This window comes from Aquarana catesbeiana, linkage group LG08 (assembly GCF_042186555.1).
Source record: "Aquarana catesbeiana isolate 2022-GZ linkage group LG08, ASM4218655v1, whole genome shotgun sequence".
Classification (NCBI taxonomy): domain Eukaryota; kingdom Metazoa; phylum Chordata; class Amphibia; order Anura; family Ranidae; genus Aquarana; species Aquarana catesbeiana.
Window position 1 is genome coordinate 282,136,834 of NC_133331.1, and position 21,957 is coordinate 282,158,790.

The 21,957-nt window shown below is 45.6% G+C and overlaps 2 protein-coding genes across 2 annotated transcripts in view; one reads left to right on the forward strand and one right to left on the reverse strand.

The window, feature by feature from the left end:
• LOC141106757 (uncharacterized) overlaps positions 1 to 21,957 on the forward strand; it is a 168,518-nt gene that overhangs the window by 57,963 nt on the left and 88,598 nt on the right. The window lies entirely within an intron of this gene.
• On the reverse strand, positions 1,604 to 21,725 carry LOC141104606 (uncharacterized). The gene is made up of 7 exons (XM_073594241.1): positions 21,593 to 21,725; positions 18,366 to 18,459; positions 14,267 to 14,364; positions 14,092 to 14,182; positions 13,854 to 13,973; positions 11,279 to 11,413; positions 1,604 to 4,191 (listed from the first exon to the last, which is right to left on the reverse strand). The coding sequence occupies exons 2-7, from the start codon at positions 18,448 to 18,450 to the stop codon at positions 3,062 to 3,064; spliced, it is 1,659 nt and encodes a 552-aa protein (XP_073450342.1). The 5' UTR covers positions 18,451 to 18,459; positions 21,593 to 21,725; the 3' UTR covers positions 1,604 to 3,061.

Consider the following 21,957-nt stretch of genomic DNA (forward strand, 5'->3'; position numbering starts at 1 on the left):
ATAGGGAGACCTTGACATGTAGGTGGGGGAGCCTCTAAGATGAAGAGGGGATTCTGATGTGATGGGGGGACCTCCGATGTGAAGGGGGACTCTGATGGGATAGGGAACCTCCAATATGATGGGGGGGACCTCTGATGTGATAGGGGAACCTCTGATTTATAGATGGCTTATTGATGTGATGGGGAGACTTTGACATCTAGGGGGACTTCTGAGGTGAATAGGGTAAAGTAATGTGAAGGGGGATCTCTGATGTGATGGGGGAACCTCTGATGTGATGGGAGACCTCTGGTGTGAAGAAGAAGAGACCTCTGGTGTGAAGAAGAAGAGACCTCTGGTGTGAAGAAGAAGAGACCTCTGGTGTGAAGCACTCTCGCCTCGCAGTAAGAAGGGTTGCTGGTTCGAATCCCGACCACGACACTACCTGCCTGGAGTTTGCATGTTCTCCCTGTGTCTGCGTGGGTTTCCTCCGGGTACTCCGGTTTCCTCCCACACTCCAAAGACATGCTGGTAGGTTAATTGGATCCTGTCTAAATTGGCCCTAGTATAGGTATGAATGTGAGTTAGGGACCTTAGATTGTAGCTCCTTGAGGGTATAGGGACTGATGTGAATGTATAATATATATGTAAAGCGCTGCGTAAATTGACGGCGCTATATAAGTACCTGAAATAAATAAATAAATAATAAATGTATAGATGGGTCATTGATGTGATAGGGAGACCTTGACATGTAGGTGGGGGAGCCTCTAAGATGAAGAGGGGATTCTGACGTGATGGGGGGACCTCCGATGTGAAGGGGGACTCTGATGGGATAGGGAACCTCCAATATGATGGGGGGGACCTCTGATGTGATAGGGGAACCTCTGATTTATAGATGGCTTATTGATGTGATGGGGAGACTTTGACATCTAGGGGGACTTCTGAGGTGAATAGGGTAAAGTAATGTGAAGGGGGATCTCTGATGTGATGGGGGAACCTCTGATGTGATGGGAGACCTCTGGTGTGAAGAAGAAGAGACCTCTGGTGTGAAGAAGAAGAGACCTCTGGTGTGAAGAAGGGACCTCTGAGGTGAAGGGGGACCTCTGATATATAGGTGGGTTGTTGATGTGATAGGGAGACTTTGACATGTAGGGGGACCAATGAGGTGGAAAGGGGATTCCGATGTGATGGGGGACCGCAGAAGTGAAAGGGGACTCTAATGGAGAGACCTCTCATGTGATTGGGGAGACCTCTCATGTGAAGGGTGGATTCTGATATATAGGTGGCTTGTTGATGTGATGGGGAGACTTTGACATGTAGGGGGACCTCCCAGGTGAAAAGGGGATTCTGATGTGATGGGGGGGACCTCAGAAGTGAAGGGGGACTCTGATGTGAAGTTTATTTCATCGAGGTGGATATGTGGATCATCCCAAGCTCGGGTCTCCCATTGATAAGTAACATTTATTCTTTTTTCATTTTAGACTGGGGGTGCCTCAGGATTTTGCACACTTTTTAAAGGTACCGCGACTGAAAAAAGGTTGAGAAACACAGCTCTAAAACAGAAAAACATGTCTGTGGCGACGACATCTTACAGGCACAATTCAGTGACAAAGAAAGCACAGAGGGCTTTATGGGATACAAAGCTTTATTTGGTTTTGTATACAAATTTGTAAGTTTTCAAAAGATAAGGCAAACCCTTCATAGCATTGTTTTACTGAGGTAACACAGCTCTATACCCTAAGTGGATACAATTTAGTTTGCTATAGCCCTGTGTATCCTAAACAATGGCCGTGAGATTTTTCACCTTTTACATTCTTTGTTACATCTCAGAGCTGCTGATCTCCTGCAGCCACTTCCTAACTACATGCCTTTGATGGGGACAACAGTGGACCATGACTCTTTGGTGTGCCCTTAAAGTGGAACATTAGTCAGAAAATTAAGTCCTGCTAGATCACTTCAGGCTGGCCCCTTTTGCAGGTAAAGCTATGTAAAATATTAAAAAATATATATATATGTGTACTGTTAAAAAACAAAAACAAAGAATACACTGCCCCACCCTGCTCTGCACATGCTCAGTTGCCCTCTAATTTTAGGCACTGTGCTGAAAATGTAGATGAAGATCTGCTGTCAGTCAAAAGATTTTCAGCTGCTCAGGGGCTCTGGGCTTCAGCAAAATGGCAGCCTCCAGCAAAAAGAAACAGTAACAATGCTGAAGGCAATTTGCAGCACACAATAATTTTGTAGCATAATTATTAATGTGGAATGTACAGTTTGTTCCTTGCTAAAGAATATTATTTTTATTAACATTTTTATGGGTAATTCCACTTTAAGAGGACAAAGATCAGAGACCCAGGCATTCCATCCCCCTTCTCTGAAGACTAGAATATACAAAGATGCCAAGTGGCCATCTAAGGCCCGTAAGCACCTCTACTCAACTCATCCAGCATGGATGGCAATACCATCACATGAAGTGAGCTACTACTGAATCTTGTATGGCCTTCCTGTGTTGAACTCTCTACTGACTGTTTATGTATCTACCATTCTTTAACTGCAATACTTTGCTGTGCCATGTTTGATGTCAACCCTAACCTTATTGCTTTTCTTGAGTAGAAAATTAATATAAAGGAACAAACAGAAGTCTCTAATTTGCACAGACATTAAAAAGAAAAATAATATGACCTACACTATATGGCCAAAAGTATGTTGACTCCAAATAGTCGAGTTTAGGTGTTTCCCATGAAGGGTACTGGTAATGCTACAGAATACAAAGACATTTTATGCAATTGTGCTTTCCAACCTTGTGGCAACAGTTTGGGGAAGGCCCTTTTTGTTCTAGCATGTCTAGCAAGTGCACAAAACCAGCTCCATAAAAGACGAGGTTTGATAAGTTTGGTGTAGGAACTTGAGCTTCCTTGACCTCAACCTTACGGAACACCTTTGGGGTGCATTCAGATCTTCTCATCGAACATCAGCATGTTAATGTCCATGATTTTGGAATAGGATGACCATCAAGCTGATGTAGATGTAATGGTCAAGATGTCGACCTTTGGCCATAAAGTGAGCATCCAAACATCTCCTTGTGCTTTTACAATGTTGGCATCCAGTCATTGTGTATTGTCTTATGATACAAGAGACAGCCCCTCCACGGAAAAGACTTGCCACATTCGGAACATATGAAGGCCGTCTCGTTGGTCTGGTTGGACTGGTGTCTCATAAAGCTTCCCTTGTTAGGAAAATACCTCCCGCACTCAGAACATGAATAAGGCCTCTCCGCTACGTGAAATCTTTGGTGACTAACAAGGTCGGTTTTACGGTCGAAGCACTGTTCACAGCTGGGGCATGGGTAGGGCTTAAAGTTTACACCTGGATGAGTTCTCCAATGCATCCTTAGAGTTGCCTTCTGTCCAAAACCTCTCCCGCACTCAGAGCAAATGAATGGACGTTCCCCCGTGTGAATTCTCTCATGGTCAATAAGGCCCCTCTTAAGTGTGAACTCTTTCCCGCACTCTAAACATTTGAACGATTTCCCTTGGTGATATTTTACATGGGCAATATATTTCCCTTTCTCTGCAAACTTTTTCCCACATTCAGAACAGGAAAATGGCTTCTCTCCGGAGTGGATCTGTTGATGTTTGAGCAAGTAGGACTCCTGGGAAAAGCACCTCCAACATTCAGGACATGAGAAAACCTTCTTACCGACGTGCACCCTCTGATGACTAAGGAGGTAGGATTCCTTTGTGAAGGTCCCGCCACACTCCACACATGAGTACACCTTCTCTGCGTGAACCTTTTTATGAATCAGAAGGGCAGATTGGTCACGGAAACATTTGCCGCACTCGGAGCATGAATTTTGCTTTTCGATTTTGTGGTTGATTTCATGCACCATGAGTTTTGCTTTCTCGTTAAAGGTTTTCCCACATTTTGAGCAGGTATATCTTTTTTCTATGATGTGAGTCTTCTGGTGGATGAGAAGTTCTGCTCTCTTGCTAAAGGTCTTACCACACTCAGAACATGGAAAGTATCCATCCTCTCTGCCAGCTGCATGATGGGTAACTGGATGCGAGCCACCTACAGAACAACCGCTCTGTCTAAATGGAACCTTTGGCGTAGCTGAGCCTTCTACAGAGGAATCAGACGTGACATCATCATCTTCAGTTTTCCCACATGCAGAGATAGCAGACGATCTATCAGTGTTGCACCTTTTGTATTGTCCGTCTAATGAGAAAGAGAAACAGAGGGTAATAGGCACTAGCAAACTAATTTCCAGGCAACTTCTTTCAAACTTAATTTAACTCATACATTGATGGTGCCCACTGGGGCCCCCTGAAAGAGAGAATTTTGGTTTATGTGGATGGTGCTTTGATGTACTTTGATGATTCAGAGAGCTTTTATCACACTTTGTTGAATGTCATAAAGGACTTTGGGAGATATTCCGGACTGAAGGTGGCACATAACAATAGAAACTTGACACCTCAGCGCTAAGAACTCGCATAGAAGCAGCCATATAAAATGTAAATTCAGTGACTACTGTGCACTTGGACTGGATGGCTATAGCAATGCAACCCTCCTCAGATCGGAAATCTTGAAATGTGCAAAAAACAAAACGGCGCAAATGCCTAGTGCATTATCCACAGCGCTTTATTAAAAGGTGAAATATACAAATTTTACTCAGAAAGGAAAATAGAATGGTAGCGTATCATAAGTTTGTAAACCAGAAGTCTGCCCTCCAACCTTCATAGGTCCAACCGGATGACAGAAGACTCAGAGGAAGAGGGCCAGTCCTCCGAAACACATCAGCCAGTTCTGTCTTCCAGTCATCTTGTCAACCAGATGACAGAACCAGCTGATGTGTTTCGGGCCCCCTTCCTCAGAGCAAAGGCAGTCTGAGGAAGGGGGGCCAGTCCCCCAAAACACGCCAGCTGGTTCTGTCATTCGGTTGGACCTATGAAGTTGAGGAGCAGACTTCTGGTTTCTGAACTTATGATAAGCTACCGTTCTGTTTTTGTTTGTAAGTAAAATTTGTATCTTTCACCTTTTAAAAAAGCGATGCAAATAATGCACTAGGCATTTGAGCCCTTTTGTTTATTGTAGGTTTTAAAGCATCCTGAATAATCTTCTACTATAAATTGTTTTAGTGTATAGATCCATTATCTCCAGCTTTATTTGGAGAGTTTTTTTTTTTTTTAGCAAAGTCCTCAGTACAGGCCACACAAACAAATAGAGGTCAGGCTGCCCCAACCTATACATTTACCATATTGTTTCCAAACTCATCTTCATTTATGATTGGTTACATTCCACCAACTCCAGTCCCTCTACTGCCCTAATGGCAGCAATAAAGATATCCATCTTGCCACTTTAAAAAGCTGCTAGACGATTCCTTATTGGCCTGGATCAAAACTGAATGTATTCTTCACAATCACATACAGTACACTGCATCCAGAAAGTATTTATAGCGCTTCACTTTTTCCACATTTTGTTATAGCCTTATTACAAAATTGATTAAATTCATTTTTTTTCCTCGAGATTCTACAAACAAAACCTCAGTATGACAATGTGAAAGAAGTATGTTTGAAAGCTTTGCAAATTTATATAAAAAAAATAATAATATATAATCATATGTACATAAGATCCCTCTCACACTGGGGCGTTTTCCAGGTGCTATTTTTAGCCCAAAAGCGCCTGAAAAACTCCTCCGCTGCAGCCCCAGTGTGAGAGCCAGAGTGCTTTCCCACTGGAGCGGTGCGCATGCAGGACGTTAGAAAAAGTCCTGCAAGCAGCATCTTTCGGGCAGTGGAGGAGCGGTGTATACACCGCTCCTCCACCGCCCCTGCCACTGAAATCAATGGGCACCACTGCTGAAGCACCTGCAAAGCGCTTTGGCAGCAGCGCTTTGTGGGCACTTTTAACCCTTTATTTGGCTGCTAGCGAGGGTTAAAATCGCCCCGCTAGCGGTCGAAAAGCACCGTTATAAGTGGTAAAGCGCCGCTAAAATTAGCAGTGCTTTACCGCTAACGCTCCCCCTGCCCCTGTGTGAAAGTAGCTTAAGTATTCACAGCCTTTGCCATGACACTCAAAATTGAGCTCAGGTGCCTCCTGTTTCCACTGATCATCCTTGAGATGTTTCTACAACTTGATTGGAGTCCACCTGTGGTAATTTCAGTTGATTGGACATGATTTGGAAAGGCACACACGTTTCTATATAAGGTCCCACAGTTAACAATGCATGTCAGAGCATAAACCAAGCCATGAAGTCCAAGGAATTGTCTGTAGACCTCCGAGACAGGATTGTAATGAGGCACAGATCTGGGGAAGGATACAGAAACATTTCTGCAGCATTGAAAGTCCCAATGAACACAGTGGCCTCCATCATCCGTAAATGGAAGAGGTTTGGAATCACCAGGACTCTTTCTAGAGCGAGCCGCCCGGCCAAACTGAGCGATTGGGGGAGAAGGGCAAAAGTCAGAGAGGTGACCAAGAACCCACTGGTCAAGCTGTCAGAGCTCCAGTGTTTCTCTGTGGAGAGAGGAGAACCTTCCAGATGAACAAGCATCTCTGCAGCACTCCACCAATCAGGCCTGTATGGTAGAATAGCCAGACAGAAGCCACTCCTCAGTAAAAGGCACATGACAGGCACATGACAGCCTGCCTGGAGTTTGCCAAAAGACACCTGAAGCTCTCTCAGACCATGAGAAACAAAACAGAGATTGAACTCTTTGGCCTGAATGGCAAGCGTCATGTCTGGAGGAAACCAGGCACTGCTCATGACCTGACCAATACCATCCCTATAGTGAAGCATGGTGGTGGCAGCATCATGCTGTGTGGATGTTTTTCAGCGCCAGGAACTGGGAGACTAGTCCAGATCGAGGGAAAGATGAATGCAGCAATGTACAGAGACAGCCTTGATCAAAACCTGCTCCAGAGCGCTCTGGACCTCAGACTGTGGCGAAGGTTCATCGTCCAACAGGACAACGATCCTAAACACACAGCCAAGATAACAAAGGAGTGGCGCTATGGGACAACTCTGTGAATGTCCTTGAGTGGCCCAGCCAGAGCCCAGACTTGAAGCCAATTGAACATCTCTGGAGAGATCTGAAAATGGCTGTGCACCGACACTCCCCATCCAACCTGATGGAGCTTGAGGGGTCCTGCAAAGAAAAATGGGAGAAACTGACCAAAATTAGGTGTGCCAAGCTTGTACCATCATACTCAAAAAGACTTGGGGCTGTAATTGATGCCAAAGGTACTTATGTACATAGGATTTGATTTTGTCTCTTGGTTTTTTATTTTTAATAAATTTGCAAAAATTTCAAAGAAACTTCTTTCACATTGTCATTATGGGGTATTGTTTGTAGAATGTTGAGGAAAATATTGAATTTAATCCATTTTGGAATAAGGCTGTAACATAACAAAATGTGGAAAAAGTGAAGCGCTGTGACTACTTTCCAGATGCACTGTATATCACCTTGAATTTCCCTATGGAAGAGTCTTAAACTTAAAGTGGATGTAAACCCGATTCACGAAATCTGAGCTGGGCACATATATCTGCAGTGTTTGGTTATCTCTCTTCAAAGCACTATGTCCGGTAACTGTCTCCTGCTCTGTTCTTCTTTTATCAGCCTGATAACTCCTGACAAGTTCTCTGTCACATATGATAAAAGCTTCTGGAGTTTTGTGTTGGGGACGATGCTATAAATAGATTATCAGAGCCCTGAACTATTCAACAAACAGAGCTGAAAGTCTCTACCTATGAGGAGAGGGGGTATGTGCCTTTCCTCCAATCAGCTGTCTTGGCTGTATGCCCAGGCTTCACTACAGTGCTAACCAGGAAGAGAAACTCTCCTAACACAATGTGCACTTTCTAAACAGTATTGAAAGCTGAAGACAGCAGATATGCATGTAAAACGTATGTAGTAAGATTTGTTTAATCTCTGTGTATCATCTGAGGCTGTTCACTTCACTTGGTATATGTGAGGGTTTACATCCACATTAAAGCGGAGGTCCGCCTACCCCTGCAAAAAAAAAACAAATACCGCAGCTGCTGACTTTTAATAGAACACTCACCGGTCCTGGAATCCAGCGATGTCGACAATGCAGATGATGTTTCCATCAGCTGTTGGGTGCTTCCGCCGCCATTGTTAGTAAGGGCACTGATGCACTCTCCTACTGGCCCAGCGGCAGGAGAAGGAGGAGGGAGCCAAGCTGTGACGTACTTTGCCACAGCCCGGACTCCCGGAAGTGGGGATAGGGTACCAATCAAAGACCAGTATTCGCTCCCACCCGAAAGGTGCCAAATGTGGCACCAGAGGGGGGGAGGAGACAAATGAGTGGAAGTTCCACTTTTGGGTGGAACTCCGCTTTAAAGAACTTTATGGCCATCTTGATTCCACTCGGTGGCTCAGCAGGGGTGTTGTGTGCTTCTAACAGTTATTTGAGAATGGTTCACTCCTTTTTCTTTGACACTCTTAAGCAAAAGACAAATATCTCCTACTACGCCACACTATAAACTGAACTCTGGGTTAAAGTGGTTGTAAACCTCAGACATGAAATATGAACGAAGCATATCCCTCTACAGTGTGTACTTGTCTCAATCCAGAGCACTAAAGCCTCGTACACACGGTATGATTGTTGGCCAACCGAGCGTTTGATTTTTGGCAAAAGGGCCATTGCCAGGATCTTGTCTTGCATACTAACGGTACACAAATTGTCGTGCCACAAACACGAACGCAGTGACGTACTACGAGGAATTTCAGCTCCTGAGCGCCACCCTTTGGGCCCCTTCTGCTAATTTCGCGTTTGGTGAGCATTGGTTCTGAGCATGCGTGTTTTGTACTTTCGACTTTTGTGTGACGGACTTGTGTACTGACCATACGAAAATCTGACGTCAAACCGCTGTCCGCCGAAAATTTACTAGCCTGCCATCCAACATTTGTTGGCTGAAAATTGGACAAAAATTGTCCAAAGGAGTGTACTAACGGTAAGATTTTAGGACAACAGTCTATCAACAGACAATCCCCTGCCAACGATTGAACCATGAGTACGAGGCTTAAGTGTCATTTCCTGTCTGCTGCTTCATTCCTCTGCTATCAGCACAAGTCACTTTTGACAAGTTTTTCTGACACCAACAGAAAAAAGGTGACCGAGGAGGGAGCTCCACCACACAGCCTGTAATTGTCAGCATCAGCTCTATTCCTGTGTAAAATTAAAATGAAAGTATTTCTGCGCTACTAAATAAACCTAAACCATGTGACAAGTTGCTGCTTAACACAAAAAGGTGTTCCCGATAATGATATAAAATAAAAAGAATAGTGAAGCGGAACCACACCCAAATGTGAGGGCTGAATAAAATTGAGTGGTAATTATCAAATTAGTGATCAAAACATAAACACTTATCAATGAGCAAAAAAATTAATAGTCCATAAATAACAATAACTGTTGCTAGTAGATTCAAAAGTGAATAATCATATAATACAAAGTGAATGGCTCTTCATAGTGCACATGTCTAAAGTCTTCATAAGTGACAATCCAAACTGTAGTGATTAAGCACACCACCGTATCCACCACCAGTCTCCATATGTGCTCACCTCACACGAAGACCCACTATAGGGTCTAATGGCACCTTCCCCTCAGGGGTAACAATCCAGCAATCTGTAGTTCCTCTGACCTATTGGGCTTCCAATCTCTCAGGTGGAATTTTTCGTAAGGGTAGGAAAAGACTCAACATAGTGTTTAATCACTTTAAAAGACTATTTATTAAAAACACAGTATATAAAACTCACATTTTATCACATAGGTGGTAAAATCCTTCCTTAATAGAGACGTCATCGCGCTCATCCAGGAAGCAGTCCATGATCCGTGTGAGGTGAGCATGTATAGAGACTGGTGGTGGATACGGTGGTGTGCTTAATCACTACAGTTTGGATTGTTACTTATGAAGACTTTAGACAAGTGCACTATGAAGAGCGATTCACTTTGTATTATATGATTATTCACTTTTGAATCTACTAGCAACAGTTATTGCTATTTATGGACTATTAATTCTTTTGCTCATTGATAAGTGTTTATGTTCTGATCACTAATTTGATAATTACCACTCAATTTTATTCAGCCCTCACATTTGGGTGTGGTTGCGCTTCACTATTCTTTTTATTTTCTATTGCTGTGTGACTGGGGGGGGATTGTCCCGTTCCTCCAATAAGCTCTCAGAAGTCTCCTCACTTAGCTCTGCAGAGTGTCATTTCACCTCTCCTTGCGCTTTTTTTTGACAGCTCAGACAAGCTGTATAAATTCTTTTGAGCCAATGTAGGGAAGGGAAGACAGCAGATAAACAGGAACAACTTCTGTAGGAGTTTTTTTTTTTAATCTCTGTGTATCACCTGACGCCAGTCACTTTACTGGGTATATATAAGGGTTTACAACCAGTTTAGGTAAATGCTCCCTGTACAGTTGGGCTGTCCCTACACTGCAAGGGTGAAATGTTTCTTTCTGCCTAGGGGGCTGCAAAAGGGAGTTTTATTGACGCAATGCTCCTCTCCTGCAGGTTCCCTCCATGCTGCTAGACCGGTGTCCTCTGCCTCTTCTCCACTATGCTTGGGTGGTTGCGAGTTCTCTGACATCATCAAGTCCAATGCAGAGCCTGTAGTTTTGTATTGGATGCGAGGATACCGAGGGTCAGTCAACACATACAATATGTGCCGTATCACAAAAAATGCCCTGGTCATGGGGGGGGGGGGGTTAAATCTTCCGGAGCTGAAGTGGTTAATCTCTGGTATCAATTGAGGCCAGTCACTTCATTGGGCATATGGAAGGGTTTACAACCACTTTAAATTGATTACAAGCTTTACAGAGGAAGGGTGGGAGGAATGCTTTAGTGAGGTCATCAGGACTGTGGACAGACTTACGCAATTTAAATCCAAGCACCTGTCATCCACACGTTGGACCTTTCTAAAAAAAAAAACCCTGGAGGCGACGATTGTCTAAAACAGTGATGGCAAACCTTGGCACCCCAGATGTTTTGGAACTACATTTCCCATGATGCTCATGCACTTGTATGCAGTGTAGTTGAGCATCATGGGAAATGTAGTTCCAAAACATCTGGGGTGCCAAGGTTCACCATCACTGGTCTAAAATGTCTTTGTTGCATGCTGTAATATTAACAAAACCCTTCACTGGAAACACCTGAACGCAGTCATTTGGAAGGATGTCCATATAGCTAGATTGTTCTTTCAGGATACCTTCTCAGCAAACAGGGAATGCATCTTGATTTGAATTATATGAAGAGGAAGGCATGAGAATCTTTCCTCACCTGCGCTAATCTCCATAGGAACCTCCTCCTCCTTAATCCTTACATGTCCTTCTTCCTCCTCTTTAATCCTCACATATCCTTCTTCCTCCTCCTCAGCTTTGACGTCTTTCTGAGTGTTTTTGGTGTCTCCGGGGTCTGTGAATAAAGATGAGAGTGAAGCCCCCTGTACTGAGATGTATGAGAGACCCCAGAGGGTGTGTGTGGGGGGAGACTGGTCACACACAATGATATGACGTGAGGAGGAGAGCCAAGGAGTTCAATAGAGGCTGATGGCTCCTGACCAGTTCTGGGATAAGGTCATCCAGGGCGTAGATGCCAAACTGGGCCCCACCTTACGATGTGTGGGCATAATGTGTCAGCAAAAATCCTCTTGTCAATATTCCTATCGCACATGTACCCGGCAAATATGGCTCTTAAATGGTGGGTGGTGCAGCGATTACCAGCTGGGTCCTGGAAACATCAAGCAAGTAGACATATTCGCCAGCACACCATGGATCAACAATTACCATCCAAAGGTTTCTTTTATTGAGAGAGATCACATCACAGAGGTAAGTGCAACATTTCGAAAAAAAACGCGCACAGGGCCCCTTCGTCAGGCATGTGATGAGCAAAAATCCTCCCCCAAAAAAATCATGCACTCCTCTGCACACTCACTCCCCTAAGCATAAATTCCATTTGCAAGCCAAAATTCTCCCCAAAAATTCCTCTTCCTCCGAGTACAAATCTTTGTCCCGCTATCCCCATCCACCAAAATCTTCCCCTCCTAGCACAAATCCCCCCCCCCCCCAAAACAAAACAAAATCACCCCTCCTAACACAAATCTGCCCCACCCCCAAAATAAAAACCCTCCTAGCGCAAATTCCTACTCCCTCAAATCCCCCCTCCTAGCACAAATCGTCCCCCTACCAAATTTCCCCTCCTAGCACAAGTTCTCTGCCTCCCCCAAATCCCCCTCCTAGCCCAAATTTCCAACGCCCCCCCACCTAGCACAAATCCTCTCTCCCTCCCCCCAAAAAAATCATGCACTTCTCTGCACACTCACTCCCCTATAAATTCCATTTGCAAGCCAAAATTCCTCCGAGTACAAATCCACCTCCCAGCACAAATCTTTGTCCCCACAATCCCCCTCCTATCACAACTCCTCTCCCTCCCCCAAATCCCGCTCCTAGCCCAAATCGCCACCATCCCCCTCCTAGCACAAATCTTCTCCCGCCCAAAATTGTACCTACTAGCACAAATTCTCCCATCCCAGCACAAATTACCCCTGCTAGCACACACACCCCCCTCCTCCTATTCCCTAACACAAATCCCATTCCCTGTGCTAGCACAAATGACCATTCTTCCAGAAGCGCATTTGTGAGGTCAGCCACTGATGTTGGATGAGAAGGCCTGGCTCACAGTCTCCACTCTAATTCATCCCAAAGGTGTTTTATTGGGTTGAGGTCAGGACTCTGTGCAGGCCAGTCAAGTTCCTCCACCCCAAAATCGCTTGCTTTGTGCGCTGGTCCAAATCATTTGGTGGAGGGGGGTTATGTTGTGGGGTTGTTTTTAAGGGGTTGTGCTTGGCCCCTTAGTATCAGTGAAGGGAACTCCTAAGGTGTCAGCATACCAAGACATTTTGGACAATTTCATGCTCCAAACTTTGTGGGAACAGTTTGGGGATGACCTCTTCCTGTTCCAACATGACTGCACACCAGTGCACAAAGCAAGGTCCATAAAGACATGAATGTGCAAGTTTGGGGTGGAGGAACTTGAATGGCCTGCACAGAGTCCTGACCTCAACCCAACAGAACACCTTTGGGATGAATTAGAGCGGAGACTGCAATCCAGACCTTCTCGTCCACATCAGTGTCTGAACTCACATATGTGCTTCTGGAAGATTGGTCAAACATTCCCATAGACACACTCCTAAACCTTGTGGACGGCCTTCCCAGAAGAGTTGAAGCTGTTTTAGCTGCAAAGGGCCAACTCAATATTGAACCCTACAGACTAATAGGGCGTACACACGGTCGGACTTTGTTCGGACATTCCGACAACAAAATCCTAGGATTTTTTCCGACGGATGTTGGCTCAAACTTGTTTTGTCTACACACGGTCGCACAAAGTTGTCGGAAAATCCGATCGTTCTGAACGCGGTGACGTAAAACACGTACGTCGGGACTATAAACGGGGCAGTGGCCAATAACTTTCATCTCTTTATTTATTCTGAGCATGCGTGGCACTTTGTCCGTCGGATTTGTGTACACACGATCAGAATTTCCGACTACGGATTTTGTTGTCGGAAAATTTTATCTCCTGCTCTCCAACTTTGTGTGTCGGAAAATCCGATGGAAAATGTCCGATGGAGCCCACACACGGTCGGAATTTCCGACAACACGCTCCGATCGGACATTTTCCATCGGAAAATCCGACTGTGTGTAAGGGGCATAAGACTGGGATGCCATTAAAGTTCATGTGTGTATAAAGGCAGGTGTCCCAATACTTTTGGTAATATAGTGAAAGTATAATTTGTACAATTAATAATGAGTAATAAGTAAAACACAGATTGTATGTGGCATTGTACTAAGTTACTCACTTGTGCTGATCTCTCTAAGAATTTCCTCCTCCTTAATTTTCAAATTCCCTTCTTCCTCCTCTTTGAAACCTCCCTGTGCAGCAGGTACATTTCCAGCATCGACATATGAAGATGGGATCCCTGAAGGGTAATATAAGAATGACAGGATGCGAGGAAGGCAGCAGTGTACTGGGATCTGATGGCCCCTGACTTTAACGTTGGGCACATGCTGTCTCCTCTGTTGGAAGTATTGACTTACCTTTGTTAATCTCTGGAGGAGTTTTCTTATCACCCATCACATATGGATCTTCTGCTTCCTCCTTCACTTCAACTTTAATAAAATTTTCATCCTGAATAACACAAACCTATAAATGTCACAGAAACACTTTTTTAAACTCTCCTACAGATCATTATTACCCTTCAATCCCATCTACCTGATCCTCCTGAGGGATCTCCTGATGTTCCTGTGTGGAGTCCCAGGAATACAGAGGACGGGGACATCTCTCTGGGGGATTTCTGTTCCTGGATCCATCTGTAGGAAACACACACACTGACTGAATACATTGTTTTTATCTCTTTATATCGGAGGACGTGTATCTAGATGACAGGTGGCTCAAATGTGGCCCCTGACATACGTAACGTTATCAAAGACAGAAACCCAAGTGAAATTGACCAAACGAGCACCAGATTTTGGTCTTACGAGTCCTTCATTATTTACTGCTGATAAAGACGTGACAACAGGAAGATAAAAGGTAGGCAATGCATTTCAGTGGTCAACCATACCCCCTTTTCAGGGCTTGGATGAAATATGATAAAGCTTCCTCTGGCATTCTATCTAAAACTCCTAGAAAGTGCTCTATGTCAGGGAAGAAGCATTAATAGTCGCAACAGACATCTGCTGAATTATACTCATGATAGATAAACCTACAAGAAGCTTTGACATTTTTTCATTCAAGATCCAAGCCTTGATGAAAGGGGATTATTGGCCCTCGAAACACGTTGGATAATTTTAACATTCCTGCTGCTACATTTTTATCAGCAATAAATGGATTATGGACTCTTGGGACAATTGGTGTGGTGGTTCTTTTGTTGATGTAATTTAAATCTCCCAGCTGGCCTTGAGGGGCCCCTGCTTTGTAGTAGAGCTGCCGAGGTTAAGACATCAAGTCCAACCAATACCTTTTAATTGGCGGATAAAAGATCTGTGCCCAGATCCTCACATGTACTTTTTTGTAGAACAGAGGTCTCCAAATGTTTGAAAGGGCCAGTTTACTGCTCTTCAAACATCAGGGAGGCCGGACTGAGGCCAGTGAGAGTATAAAATACACTGGCATCGGTGAGAGTAAACAATGCCAAAGGCTTGGTGGTCAGTGGGGGTACAAAAACTGCATAATTGGTGTCAGTGGCAGGAATCGTGCCCCTTAATTGGTGTCAGGGAGAGAATTAGTACCCCATGTCTGGTGTCAGTGGGAGGAATAATACTCCATTGTTGGTGTCAGTGGGAGGAATAGTGCCCCATATCAGTGGAGGGAATAATCCCCAAGGGCCAGATAAAGGCAAGCAAAAGGCCACATTAGGCCCACGGGCCGCAGTTTGGAGACCTCTGTTCTAGAGAATGGAGACATGCTGCAATAGGTCGTTCAGAAACTGTGTGCATGATACCGGAGATATGTTGGGAAACAAAAAGCTGAGAAGTTGAGAAATGGAGACCTGCTGCAGGAGACCATCAACAACTGAGGACAAGTTGGAAGAGACTGCCAGAAATCACTGCCATTACAGCCCCTTTAAAAGTTATTGCTCCCACATTTGTCCTCCCTACAACCTTCCCTAGAAATTAAGGTTGCCCTGGTACCACTTTTTTAAGACCGAGTACAAGTACTGATACTTTTTTCAAGTACTCGCCGATACCAATTTCCAACTTTTTTTTAATGTCATGCGACAGTGGCACCAATATGCAGCACTGATGGGCACTGATGAGACGCACTAATAGGTTGCACTGATATATGATATATATAATATATAAATATTTTTTTTCTCTTTGGGGGGGGTGGATGGTGTCAGTGTTTTTTTTTTGAACCTTAAATATTTATTATAATTTATTTATTTTTTATATCAGGCCTGTTGGGGGCTTTGTACATGTGCTTTCTTGAGCAGGGGGACCTTGAGGGCTCTGCAGGATTTCAGTCCTTCGTGGCATAGTGTGTTACCAATTGTTTTCTTGGCAGAGCCGTAACTAGAACCTTCAGCGCCCCCGGTGCAAGAAACCATGATGGCCCCCCCCGACCCACCCTTCCATCCGATCCACTGGCTTCCAAATTTGAGAGGGTGTCCATGGACATCCTCCCAGATCTCTGTCTCCCACATGTCCCCTGGGACGTGCATCCAGCGCAACCACAGCGGTCCTTTACAATGTGATCAGCTGATCACATGTAAACAGACTTGTTGGTTATTAGCAGTGCAGCCTATCAGTGCCCATTAATTCCGCCAATCAGTGCCCATCAATTCCGCCTATCAGTGCTCATCAATGCCACCTATCAGCATCTATAAGTTCCCATCAGTGCTGCCTATCAGTGCTCAATGCCCATCAATACTGCCTATCAGTGCTCATCAATGCTGCCTATAAGTGCCCATCAGTGCCACCTATAAGTGCTCATCAATGCTGCCTATCAGTGTCAATTAGTGCTGCCTATCAGTGGAAATGCCCATCAGTGCCGCCTATCAGTGCAACTTATCAGCACCCATCAATGCTGCCTATCAGTGTCTTTTAGTGCTGCCTATCAGTGCTCAATGCCCATCAGTGCCACCCATCAGTGCACATCGATCAATCCTGCCTGCTTCCCCAGAAGGTCTCTGAGATGAAAGAGTGTCTCTCATACAGCTCAGCCGCGTGTGAGCTCATTGGCGGGAAGTCAAGTGCAAAGCTGAGCACATACAGGGGGGGGGGTTGGAGATGGAGCAGATCGGCTGTCTCCTCTCTCATCCCGTGAGAGAGAGGGAGAACTGTCAATGACAGCTGTGAGCTGTATGAGAGACATGCTCTGAGCTCAGAGACCTGCGATTTGCAACCCCTCTGGAGCCCCCCCGACAGTGGCGGAATGCAAGGGCCCGGTCGCAAGTGCGACTGCTGCGACCCTGGTAGTTCTGCCACTGTTTCTTTTGTGACTTTGGTCCCAGCTGCCCTGAGATCATTGACAAGATTCTCCCGTGTAGTTCTGGGCTGATTCCCCACCGTTCCCATGAACATTGAAACTCCACAAGGTGAGATCTTGCATGGAGCCCCAGACCGAAGGAGATTGACAGTTATTTTGTGTTTCTTCCACTTGCGAATAATCGTTCCATCTGTTGTCACCCTCTCACCAAACTGCTTGGCAAAGGTCTTGTAGCCAATTACAGCCTTGTGTAGGTCTACAGTCTTGTCCCCGACATTCTTGGATAGCTCTTTGGTTTTTGCCACGGTAGAGAGATTGGAATCTGATTGATTGCTTCTGTGGACAGGTGTCTTTTATACAGGTAACAAGCTGAGATTAGGAGCACTTCCTTTAAGAGAGTACTCCTAATATCAGTTTATTAACTGTATAGAAATATATGGAGCCGGGGACCCAAAGACTGGTGAGGAACCGGCCCAGGTGAGAACGACGCTAGATCCTTGGACGGGTAAGTGTTCTTTTACCAACCCCTTCACGCCGGCCGCACGCATATATGCGGCCCTGTTAAAACAACTTTCAGTGCTGAGAGCGCCCTCCCAGTACAGTAACCAATGGTACTCAATGGCTACTATGCCGGGAGGGCGCTCTCAGCACCCTACTAGTGACTAGCGATTGGGAGCTTACCCATCATGTGACAGCCAATCACAGGGGTCACATGACCTGAATGCCAGCCACCGCCTCCTGGCTTTTAGAACTCTTAAAGAGCCGGGAGGTGGTTGGTGTAAAGAGGTTAAACGTCAGCAGCTACAGTATTTGCAGCTGCCGACTTTTCATTTTTTACAAACAGAGTGAAGAACCTCTGCACAGGGTGGATGATCCCTCTGCACACTGCATTATACCCTTTCCAGCAAATGTTGCAATAAAAAAATTAAAAAAACAGGAATTTTTAGTTCACATACACTGCAATACTTGACTTCCAGTCTTTTGTCACGGATGATGCAGATTCAGGTCAGTCACCAGAGATGAGGAATGAGCACAGGTTTGATACAAAACTGAGATTCAGACCAAATCTGGAAGCAAGCTGTCACTCCTGCCAATTCATGACTAGGGCATTCCCTGCCCTGCAGCCACACAGGGAGGGAATGCTCATGACATCACTGACCTAATATGGTCACATTAGATCAATGATGTCACAAGCATCCTCACCCCTTTGTTACACTCAGCTGCCGGGGCAGGGATTCGCTGCTGATTTGGTGGGAGCGACAGATTGCTTCTGGATTCATCTTAAACCTAAGTTCCAACCAAGCTGGTGCTCATCCCTACCGGATATCTAGGTGGGTCCTTAATACTCTTCTCTCCTTTACAAGAAATGAAAGTCTCCTCTTACCCGGTGATGTGAAGGGCGGCTGGTTCTCCATCTTTATGTCCTTGTACAGTACTGTGTCTCCTTCTATAAACTCCCACTGCTCCATGTAGCATCTCTTTACATAGAAACAGAAAAAGGTGGTTAGCAAACAGGCAGCTCTTGTGTCAATGTTAACCCCTTTGCGCCGACCAGCTCCCAGCCCTTTAATATTTCTAAAAGCCTGAAGGTGAAGGCTGGCATTCCGGTCATGTGACCACTGTGATTGGCTGTCACATGATCCGAAAGCTCCCGATAGCAAATATGCATCAGGAGCTTACTGATCCCCGCCAACTACTGTGTTGGCAGTGTGCAGGGAGTGCGCTCTCAGCATGGTAAATTGTTTTAACAGGGCTGCATATTTGCGGCCGCTCAGCGTTAAGGCTGACCGAGTGGCCGCATATATGCGTGTGTGGCAGGCACCAAGAGGTTGAAAAAGCAAATTCAGTGTTTAAAAAAATCTAAACAAACACTGAATTCAGCAATAATACCGATACATGTGTGTTCAGGATAAGACCTCTTTATCGAGACCGCTTGACTTTTTGGAAGACCTTGGTAAGGCTTAGTTAAGCCAGAAAGATCTCCACACCCTGAAATGCTGATGTTGAAAAAAATGGAAACATACATTTTATCAGCTGGTTTTCTTAGGCCCTGCCCCCTGGAGTGGATCTTTAAATACCAGAGGAGGGCTCAGGGCAAAGGCTCTCTTCCACATAGGATTACAAAGGAAGGATTGTTGCCCAATGTAGTCCTACTGGAACATGTGGCCCCCCCTTCTAGGTCACCCTGCTGTGATTCTCCCTGGAACTAGGAACCTACCACTACTGGACTTGAGCTAAATGGACGTTCCTTTGGGCAAGGTATGAACCTGGGTAGCCTACATGCGACAGCTAGGACTGGACTCTGATTCATGTATGCTGTGTTGTTGGACTGTGTTACTAAATGCAATGTTTCATTAACTGTTCCACGCCTGGTCTGACGTCTATTCAAAGGGGTGCATGAAGGTATACGGCGTATTCCAAGAACAGGGCCTGTAATGCACACATGACAATGAAGAGGAAGAACTAGAAAGCACCAAGGAAGGGTTAACCATACAGAGGAGTTGGCAGGAAGTCATGTCTAACATGTGGTTGCTATGGGTAACCAGGACTGGTGGGAATGCTAAAGTAACCAGCCAGCGGGAGAGAGGTAGCAGGCATGGGTGACAGGTCCTCTGGTTAAGTTGGTGCTCCACAGCATTTGGGACCGAACCAGCGGCACAGAGACTCCATGGACCTAGCTGCAGGTACGGGAGGATGAAGGAGTTAATTTGTGCACGCATGGTGATCCGTACTTAGTGCATGGTGGGGTCTCTAATCTACCACTGGGAGCAAGGTGGCAGGGAAGCTGGGCTGGTGGAGCGGGACAAAGGCTCTGCGGTGTCCCCCTTAAAATGCTGCATTCAGGAAGTAAGGTGTATGGTGTCACGGTAGAAGAGCGTTTCACTTTTAAGAATAGAGTGTCGCCTTAATGCTGAGTTTCGCATGATTGTGGTCCCGCCTGGTCCCAAGCACTAGTGAGCGCGTTCATGGAGATGTCCCCATCTACAGGGGTGAGTAGGCCCTGCCCATATGTTAGAGAACTTTATTATATACTTTATTGGAATCTGAATGTGGCGAGCTTTATGGGTTATTTTTAAATTCCTAGAATTATGGTTGCCAAAAGTCCTTTTTCTGCAGGACAAAATTGGTGCACCACCATTTTTACCTAATTTTCATTTTTGCAAGGAATATCTGGAGCAATTACTAATAATTACTCTAGGTCACATATGTTAAAACACAAGGAATCCGGCCCGCCAGGCCTTGTTATGTGGTCCTCGCACCTAATTTTGCAGCCGAGAGTTGCAAAACTCAATTCCGCCACCTTTGGCTCTCACCCTCCGCTCCCAGATGTCACATGTAAATGCAGAAGCCTGCTATGATTACAAAGGACAGCTTTGCTCAGTGGGTCTATGAAATCCCTGCATGAGCTTGTGTCGAGGACAGATCTCCAGAGAGAATGAGGATGATCCTCCCTGCAAGGCGTGCTCTGCCCACACAAGGAGGTACTGGGTCTGGACCAGGTAGGAGAGAGAGATGCGAAGAAGCTTTTTGGGGTTGCACAACACACCCCTGAACTCTGCATGTTTACACCTAAACCCTGCATTCTGCACGTAGCGCACCCCTGAACCCTGCATTCTGCACGTAGCGCACCCCTGAACCCTGCATTCTGCACGTAGCGCACCCCTGAACCCTGCATTCTGCACGTAGCAAACCCCTGAACCCTGCATTCTGCATGTAGCGCACCCCTGAGCTCTGCATTCTGCACCCCCTGAACCCTGCACTCTGTACGTAGCGAACCCCTGAACCCTGCACTCTGTACGTAGCGCACCCCTGAACCCTGCACTCTGTACGTAGCGCACCCCTGAACCCTGCACTCTGTACGAAGCGCACCCCTGAACCCTGCACTCTGTACGTAGCGCACCCCTGAACTCTGCACTCTGTACGTAGCGCACCCCTGAACTCTGCACTCTGTACGTAGCGCACCCTGAACTCTGCACTCTGTACGTAGCGCACCCTGAACTCTGCACTCTGTACGTAGCGCACCCTGAACTCTGCACTCTGTACGTAGCGCACCCTGAACTCTGCACTCTGTACGTAGCGCACCCTGAACTCTGCACTCTGTACATAGCGCACCCTGAACTCTGCACTCTGTACAGAAATCCCTGCTTGTGTCGAGGACAGATCTCCAGAGAGAATAAGGATGATCTCCCTGCAAGGCATGCTGCCTACACAAGGAGGTACTGGGCCTGGACCAGGCAGAAGAGAGAGATGCAAAGAAGCTTTTTTGGGGTTGCACACCACACCCCTGAACTTTGCATTCTGTATGAAGCGCACCCCTGAACTCTGCACGCAGCGCACCCCAGATACAAACAGCCCTTTGAGGTCGAACATACTGCTGTTGCAGCCCAGGATGAAACTGAGTTTGACACCCCTGTTCTGGGTGAAGGAACAGGACACATTAGGGAGTGCACATGCTACAGCAGATTAAGACCATCAAACCCCCAAATTACCACCAGCAACCCCTTGTGTTTCCATCCTATTCCCAAACAGCACATGGACCCCTTTAAATCTGATCATGTACAAAAAAAAAAAGGCTTATGTGTAAGTCTTATAATAAGAACATATTATTACCTTCTCCTCACAAGGCACAAACTCCCCAGCTAAAGAATAGCACAAGGAAGTGATCTATAAAAGCTCCTCCTTCTTCCTCCTCTGGGCTACAAGAAAATGTTCACCAACTCTGGGCTACGAGAAAATGTCTGCCACAGTATTGGCTACAAGAAAATGTCCACCATATCTAGGCTACAAGAAAATGTCCACCATATCTAAGCTACAAGAAAATGTCCACCATATCTAGACTACAAGAAAATGTCCACAGTCTTTTGGCTACAAGAAAATGGCTGCCAATTCAACTTCACTTTCTGCTCACACATAGTAGTGCTGACTATGGGTAGGCAACTTTCTACCCTGAGAATATCCATATGTATGCCTAAATA

What these genes read in the sequence shown, in the direction of transcription:
- LOC141104606 (XM_073594241.1), bottom strand. Translation starts at nt 18,450, where the DNA reads ATGGAGCAGTGGGAGTTTATAGAAGGAGACACAGTACTGTACAAGGAC. An exon ending in GCCGCCCTTCACATCACCGG is followed by an intron (nt 14,365 to 18,365) that starts GTAAGAGGAGAC and finishes TGTTTCCTACAG; the next exon opens with ATGGATCCAGGAACAGAAAT. An exon ending in TCTTAGAGAGATCAGCACAA is followed by an intron (nt 11,414 to 13,853) that starts GTGAGTAACTTA and finishes CTTTATTCACAG; the next exon opens with ACCCCGGAGACACCAAAAAC.